This window comes from Corapipo altera, unplaced genomic scaffold (genome assembly GCF_003945725.1).
Source record: "Corapipo altera isolate COAL_440 unplaced genomic scaffold, ASM394572v1 23, whole genome shotgun sequence".
NCBI lineage: Eukaryota > Metazoa > Chordata > Aves > Passeriformes > Pipridae > Corapipo > Corapipo altera.
The window spans coordinates 10,334,606-10,342,932 of NW_020884878.1; the positions used below are offsets into that span (position 1 = coordinate 10,334,606).

An 8,327-nucleotide genomic window follows, 5' to 3' on the forward strand; every position below is an offset into this window, starting at 1 on the left:
AATGTATTTCATGTCACCACTCAATCATGGTCTTTGTTGTTAACTGGAAAAAATCAGTCAGCTTGATTCATCAGCACTTAATTCCTATTCGAAAAAGTTAATAGAAACAAGCAGTACTTGTTTTCATTTGAACAATTTAGAAGTGTGTGAGAGGGCAAAGAGAACGAGAAGTGAGTGCTCACATGCACTATGTGCACATGTGGGAGTAAACAGCTTGCTCCTTGTATTCCCGCCACCTGCCTGAGGCAGTAACTGAGGTCCACGCAGTACTGAGATAGATGAAGGGACCACATCAGCCAGAGTAGGAAATCCATCAGGGAAACATGTCTGTCACATATCCTCTCAGTGGTATGCAGCTACAGACAGAGAGAGAAAGTAAAGGCAATTAGTTTGTCATCCATACACAGGCTGAGGATCAGGCAGAAGATTTTGCATCTGGATAGACTTTGGAAGAGCACCAAGCTGATGTGATACATGGCTCCATGTGTACTTCATCACAGCACAGAGAGTCTGACTTCTGGCACCAAGAGTTGCCGTCTGTTTCCAGTGGTTACAGGTACAACATCCTGGTTTCCGGAAGGGTCCTAATTACACAATGTTTGCCCCCATCTGCTCCGCATGGCCAAAGGCAACAGAGAGAATGTCACAGCTACTCTTCAAATGGCTGAAGATTGTCAGCTTCTTTGGCTGAATAATAGAGATGACCCTCGCAAACCTGTTTCGTCAATATTTGTTTTGTTTCCTCCTTTTTTTTGGTTGGCTCTAATTTTTATCAGATCTGTTTAATGTTTAACAGCACTAATTAAGCAGAAGATGAGGTACTAGTATAAGTAACAGTGTGGGGAACAACATGGTCAGCTGAATGCAACGAGGCTTCTGATTTCGTAAGTACTACACACGCACTTTTCTTGGAGACTTGCAAACGATGATTTCTGTGGTTGGTGGAATTTTAATATAAGGTTAATTTCATTTGTCTGCTTGTGATTTGGTTCTGTGCAGATGTTGCAATGGAAGATTAATCAAGCAGACATGTAAGGGACCAGTGGGACCTGCTGTTCTGGGGGAATATGCTTAGCCTGAAATCAAACTAAAATAACCTTTGAAGTCATGGGGACTTATTAAGTAGTTGTCAAAGCAGAATACTGATGTAATCACCTTTTAGGTTAAAACAGTCTTCACAGTGACTCAAAATTAGTACAATCCCACTATTGACTGAACAACCAGGTCTAATTTATAAACTCTTTCAGTGACTTAATTTAAAAAACAATCACTGAATTGCTAAGGCCATGCTTTCTAATTAGACAGGGGTGAGTGTAACGGGGGGCAGGTGGACGGCCACAATTAAAATTTAATCACCCCTTTTATTCCCATAGACAAACTAATATGTGGTCTGGAAGAGAATTATTTTCTGAATTTCCAATTTGCATTAGAAGTACTGCCAGATTTAGTAAAGCCTTTCCAATTTCTTCAGCTTTGAAGTGTTAACAAAAATATTTGTGTGTGAAATTTTCTAATCTCAAAACATTGAAATTAAAGCGATTTCATCTCTAAAGGGAAAAGTATGGGAGGAAAACTTGATTACAATATTCAGTGTTTTCCAGCTTCTGGTAGAAGCATTTCTTTCAGATTTCTACAGAGAGCACTGATACTAAGAAAAGTTTTTTAACAGATCTGTTATAGTAGAAGCTATAACAGAGACATGCCTAATATAAGCTTGCTGCAGAAAAAAAACCCTAAACCATATTCTTTGATTCAGAAATTCTTTGAAAGTCAGGCTAAGTTCTGTATGGACACAGGAAGTGAACATGGACAGATAAAAATTATCTTCTCACTTAAGTGTGCAATATCTCAAATACCTAGAGATAAACGGCCTACAAGATGTTAAACATCAGGTGTTTTTGGAACATCCTGTGTACTACATTATTACTTCATTTTTCCACATAAGGGTTGTTTGGGGTTTGGTTTTGGGGGGTTTTTTTGGCTGTGAAGAACAGGGAGAGTTCTGCTTAAAAGAGATGCAAAAAGCTGAATCATATTCCCATCTAGAGCCATACTCCATCTTTTGGTTTAAGGAAATTCAAATTTAGTGTTACCACTTTTTACTGTAGGTCACTGCAGTGGACCCTATCCTCTCTCAGGCACACTCAGCATACTCAGATCTAAGCAAATATGAGAACACACAGTTAGTGTATACGTTTGCTATAAAAACAAGAAAGATCATCAATAAAAAAATAAAACAAAATCCTTGAACTTGGGCTGCCCTCAGAAACTCCATCTAAATGTTGTTTAAATAGTAAATACAATCATCATTCACATCTGGGAATGAATGTAGGACCAAGACAACTTTACCTTGGCAGGACACGGGAAAATTTGGTCCTGGAAGAAAAGGCCACAAACAGGCTGCATTAGCTGGAAACCAGAAGAGAAGCCATAACAGTAGAAAAGTTCTAGAAATATTTTCATGCTGAAGCTATAAGAACAAAAAGCTTATTTTCATTGATAGCTTGTTACAGTTCTGAAGAGGGTTTGTATGAGATGCCTCCAGAACAGCAGGGAACTGAATTCAGTAAACCAGAGACTTGTCCCAGCTCCTGTGGAGAGCAAGGACTCAGATGAAGGATATTACATCAGCATTAGGAGAACAAGCATAACAAAGAAACTTGCCATCTCCAAAGAAAATTAATCTATGTCTTTTGATTTCCAAATGGGATTAATGGTCCTCTTCTTCTTGGATCCAGGTCTTTCCCATATCCCATGCAAGTTAACTCATTGGTGAGGGGCAAAACATCATTTAACAAATTACAAACACTTGTTGCAGCCACCAAAAAAGAAAGGTTCCTTCACTCCAAACATACACCTCATTTTCTGATGCAAATCTGCTGCTTCCCACATGTCTTTGTGCCCATTTCTGTGTGCACTGCTGTCATGTCACAGGGTGCTCCAGGCTTTTGCCTTGAATTTTGCGTTGAAGTTCATGCCTTTCTTCCACCACCAGCTGTGCCCAATGATTGGCCATATGAGTAAGTGAACAGGGCCATGAGGTAAACAGAGGTGTGAATTTAACAAGCACCAAATAGTTTGTGACAGCTGTCTGCCTCTGTGCTGCTGCCTTGGTGGAGGGGAGGGAATTTACCCCACTTCCAGTGAGTAGCGAGATGTCTCACATTTCCTTACATTTATCAAATTGCTTTTGGGCAGATGCTGTAGAGTATTTGATGTCTTTGAAACCCACACCCTGTCTTCCCTTATGGTAACTTGTTTGTTTAGATGTACCCTATGGGAGACAACGATCATAGGAAAATAATGTAATTGTTAATTGAGATTATTGTGAACTTTAGCTCTATGTTTTCACAGCCAATGTATTATAATGAAGAAAAGTATTGCCTTTTCAGGCCAGTTACAATGAAATATGATGGTTTTATTATGCTGACATTTTAATCTATAACTTGGTAGAATTTATTATTTAAATTTGACATTGTACCCATGAGAACTTTAAATATCATATGTATATTAGATATTTACAGTTGCACTACGTAATATTTATGATAACAAACTATTTATTATTCCTTACTACCAAGCACATCATTCCCATCTGCTCATTTAATGACTGTTTATTTTGTGACAGAATAATTTCAAAAGAAGATGAAGTGTATCCTGTGGCTGTGTTTACTCCTTGCTGTTCTTTGTGCTGTATCCCATTGCCACCATGAAGATATTTGCCATAAAGTCAACAATACTAATCTGCAAGACGGAACAGAAAATTTATTAACACATAACTGTGACAAGCAAGGCTCAAACTATGCAGATTTTGTATTTAGATTTTACAAGCAGGCTATATCAAAAGAAGCTGATGAAAATGTTTTCTTTTCTCCCATGAGCATCTCCACTGCATTTGCCATGCTGGCTGTTGGTGCTAAGTCAACCACCCTGTCTCAGATTTTTGGAGGACTGGGCTTTGACGATCTGACTGAGGCTCGCATACATGAAATACATGACAGTTTTCACAAAGTTTTATCCGTACTGAACTGTGCTGATGCTAATATCACATTAAATATAGGGAATGCCATTTTTACAGCTACTGGGTATGAACCACAGGAGTCATTTTTGCAAAATACCAAACAATTTTATGATGCAGATTTTTTTTATAGCGATTTCCATAAACCAGAAGAGACTAAGAAGCAAATCAATAAATATGTAGAGGAGAAAACCAAGGGGAAAATCCCTGAATTAGTTGATCATCTTGAACCAAGTACTGTACTAGTTCTAGTTAACTACATTTATTTTAAAGGTAAGATATTTAACATAATATTCCAATAGATGGTTTTGATGCAAAATAAAAATTTTAGAGAACTCCTGATGATTTGTTACCAGAGTGACTATTTAGGAAAGAACTAAACTGTGCAGAACCTTCAAAGTAGAGATTAGATCTGGCCAAGAGCAGGGGATCTGATTGTTGAGAAATACTGATTGCTTAATCATGACCCAGTTTACCTGAAAGCTGTAGACAGAGAAGTGCCTCTCTAGTGGACCTCTCATAGACAGGGATCCACCGCACATAGTATCATTGGTCTGAGAGCACAATGACTAAAGATGTTTCCAAGATGTTCTCCATGCCAGTCAAACTTGGTGGACTGATACTCTTTATAGGGTCCCCAGTTTTATGGCAGATCCACTAGGTGCATTGCACAAAAATTTGGGATAGAGCATTTTGAGGGCCTGTGTCTCTGGAGGCTTGCTCAAATGTTAAGACCCTTTATTCTGCTGATGAATTCCTCACCAGGTTGACTACAATCAGCTTTTGTAGGGGCATAGCCTCATAGGAAAGGCATGAGAAGAAGGTCCTGTGGCTTAATGTTTAAGTCATTGTATTTAAATGGCATAAAAGGCATTACATATGGCTACAGTAAAAGGACTCTCAATTGGTCCTCATCAGCCTTCTGTTGTTTTTCAGCAAGACAGGACTTACTCACACTATGCTGAGCTTACTGCACAGCTAAAATTGCCTTATTGTGTGTTATGCAGGAGGTTGAAATTATTCAGTGATCATATTCTCCCATAAATAGCCCTCCATTGTCCTACGTTTAAGTTGGTCTAATTTAGAAGAGCCATTTCTTATGATTATCACGTTTGAGTGCAATATCTTATCTTTTCCCCCATTAGCTGCCTGGGAAAAGTCTTTCGATCCTTTGCGTACATATGAGGATGATTTTTTTGTGAACACAAATGCATCTGTTAGAGTCAACATGATGCAGCATGACAGTATCTCTAACACTTACTACGACCAGGATCTCTCCTGCGAGGTGATAGAGCTGCCTTACCAGGGCACTGCACGAGCATTGCTCATTCTGCCTGATGATGGAAAGATGAAGCAAGTGGAAGATGCTCTCTCCAAGGAAACTCTTTGTAAATGGAATAACGAACTTACGCCCAGGTAACTCTAGGTATATGGATTACTATATTTGAGAACAATTCACTGTTTTTAAAAGGAAGTGCTAAGTTCAGATCATCTCCTGCTGGGTATAATGCCTCGATTTCATAAATAAGCAATTCCCCAAATGAGTCAGAGAAGAGCATAACTGCTAAGAAACTGCAGGCTCTCTGACCAGACAGAAGGGGTCACAGCATTGTAACAATTGCCTCAAGACTTGCTTGGCTGCCTTTTGACTACCATGCCTCCTCTTTCATGGAGGTATGGTAGTCAAAAGGCTACAATTCATTTTCTTCACTATGAATTTTATCATGATAGATTTTTCCTCCTTTTCCCTTATTTTAGGCTTTCCACAGTCAGTCTGCTTATTCTCTGTAACTCTCTAGCCAAAAAAACTCTGCTGGCTGTGTATGTGGCATTGGGATGAATGAGTAGGAATGAAGGAATTTGTTTCTTTTCACAAAAATCAAATGGAGAATGTAGAAACAAAAAGATGGAGCATCTCTCTGGATGCCAAGATTGCTCAAGGAATACAAATGCTACCATCAAACAAGTCTGCAATCAAAAGAACTCTTTCAAGTGTAGCTGAATTGTATACTATCCATCCTGCTGGCTGAAACAGGCCTGGAATGCCTCACTGTTGTTTTGTTTTCTTTGATCAACAGGAGATTAAATCTGCAGTTACCAAAGTTTTCTATTAGTGGGTCTTACGATGTTAAAAACCTGTTTGAGAAAATGGGCATTACTGAAGTGTTCTCAGGTAATGCTGATCTGTCTGGAATTAGTGGCAAACATAATCTCCAGGTTTCACAAGTAAGTGCTAGTGATGGGGTGGTGGTTGTTTTGATCAATTGTGTCTAGGGTTTTTAAAGACTTTCTTCCCCTCCTTTTTTTGTTGAAGTTATAAGTAAAACTCACAATGAAACGTAGGGGCTTGCTTAGTAATTTTGCTTTTCTACAAAAGGAATCTTCTGGTTCACTTTTGTATTACTTTAATATTGCTATTAAAAGGCTGGATATTAAGTACATGGAAAAGTTGAACAACTTTAAATGATTTCTTGGCACTGGAATATAATATTTTATATGATATTGTGTCAAGTAAACTGTAAATGAGGAGTATATTATGATCTTTATTAGATATTAGTACCTAATTTTTTGATATTCTCAAAGTTTCCAGGAGATTTTCAGTTTGAAGAAGCAGAATTTTGCTATGTCAGTTTAGGCTATGATTTAATGTTAAAGGTGCCAAATACTAGCCCTGTATTAGCATTTAAATACAGTGTTTCATTAACTTTGGAATAAGAGAAAGTGTTGCTATTGGAAGTCCTAACCATCTAAGGAAATAAACTAGTTTGTGCATGTGCTGTTATTATCTCTCTCTACTCAGCACTAGTGAGAATGTACTTACAGTGTGTCCCTGTTTATTTTTGGCTCTCCTTGTTCAGTCCTGACATAGAAAACACTCCTGTTTCAGACCGTTGGAGATTTACCATAAAATAGTTTCATCCACTGGATTTATCACTCCTTTCTTCTCCTAAATATTCTATAGGAAGAGAATTTATTTTACCTCCTTCTTCCTGTCTCATGTATGAACCATAGCGTTTTCTTCTTTTCTCTGTAGGCACTTCACAAGGCCCTGTTGGAAGTTGATGAGGCTGGATCTGAGGCTGCAGGAGCCACTGCTGTAATCTCTACCAGAGTTCTGTATCCTTCTGTTACCATCAAATTCAACAAGCCCTTCATTATTTTGATTTCTGACAAGCTAACTGGCACTACACTTTTCATGGGGAAAATTGTTGATCCTACTAAAAAGTAGTTGCTGAGTTATTTGGCATATTGATGTTGGGCACGAGTTGTAATGGGTACAGTGTTCGCATTCATGGGCTAGTTAGTGCTACTAACTACTCTCTGACTGAGGGATATTCAGAAGTAAATGAGGAATTCTTCGTCAAATTAATAAGCAAAAAATTATAAAAAAAATCTCGTCAAGTAATGATTTTTAAATGTAACATTTTCCCCAGTTGAGTAATTGTATTGGGTTTGCATGGCAAGGTTTTGGTAGCGGGTGGGGCTACAGGAGTGGCTCCTCTGAGAAGCTGGTAGAAGCTTCCCTCACGTCCCACATGAGGGCTGGCTCCAGGACGCCAGCTGGCTCCAGGATGGAGCTGGCACTGGCCAACGCCGAGCCCATCAGAGATGATAGTAATGCTTCTGTGATAACATATTTAAGAAGGGAAAAAAAAGCTATTTTGCAGAAGTAATTGCAGCCAGAGAAGAGCAGAGTGAGAATAAGTGAAAGAAACAGCCCTACAGACACCCAGGTCAGTGCAGAATGAGAGGGAGGAGGTGATCCAGGTGCCAGAGCAGAGATTCCCCTGCAGCCCATGGTGAAAAACTTGGTGAGGCAGCTGTGCCTACGCAACCCCTGGAGGGATGCAGCGATCCACCTGCAGTCTGTGTAGGAGGTGGATGTCCAAAGGAGACTGTGAACCATGGGAAACCCACACTGGAGCAGGTTCCTGGTAGGATCTGTCAATCCATGGAGAGAGGAACTCACATTAGAGCAGGTTTCCTGGCAGGACTTGTGACCCTGTGGGGGACCTACGATGGAACAGCCTGTTCCTGAAGGACTGCACCCCATGGAAGGGACCCATCCTGTAGCAATTCATAAAGAACTGTAGTCCATGGGAAGGACTCACACTGGAGAAGTTTGTGGAGAACTATTACCTATGGGAGGGACCCCATACTGGAAACGGGTAGGACTCCCTGAGGAGGGAGCAGCAGGAGAAACAACATGTGATGAACCGATCATAACTCCGTTCCCTGTCTCCCTGCACCGCTGTGGGGGAGAAGGTAGTGCCTGGGAAGGAGGGATGGGTAGGGGGAAGGTGTTTTTAAG

At 39.8% G+C, this 8,327-nt stretch overlaps 1 protein-coding gene across 2 annotated transcripts; it reads left to right on the plus strand.

Moving 5' to 3' along the window:
* Nucleotides 1-756: 756 nt before the first annotated feature.
* On the plus strand, nt 757-7,664 carry LOC113944724 (serine protease inhibitor 2.1-like). Of its 2 annotated transcripts, XM_027638174.1 has the most exons (6): nt 781-884; nt 2,358-3,020; nt 3,626-4,288; nt 5,161-5,431; nt 6,094-6,241; nt 7,050-7,664. In XM_027638174.1, exons 3-6 carry the CDS (start codon nt 3,643-3,645, stop codon nt 7,242-7,244), a joined length of 1,260 nt encoding a protein of 419 aa, XP_027493975.1. In that variant the 5' UTR covers nt 781-884; nt 2,358-3,020; nt 3,626-3,642; the 3' UTR covers nt 7,245-7,664. The 2 variants fall into 2 exon arrangements, with proteins under 2 accessions (XP_027493973.1, XP_027493975.1); XM_027638172.1 differs by lacking the exon at nt 2,358-3,020 and having other exon boundaries at nt 757-884.
* Nucleotides 7,665-8,327: the final 663 nt, after the last annotated feature.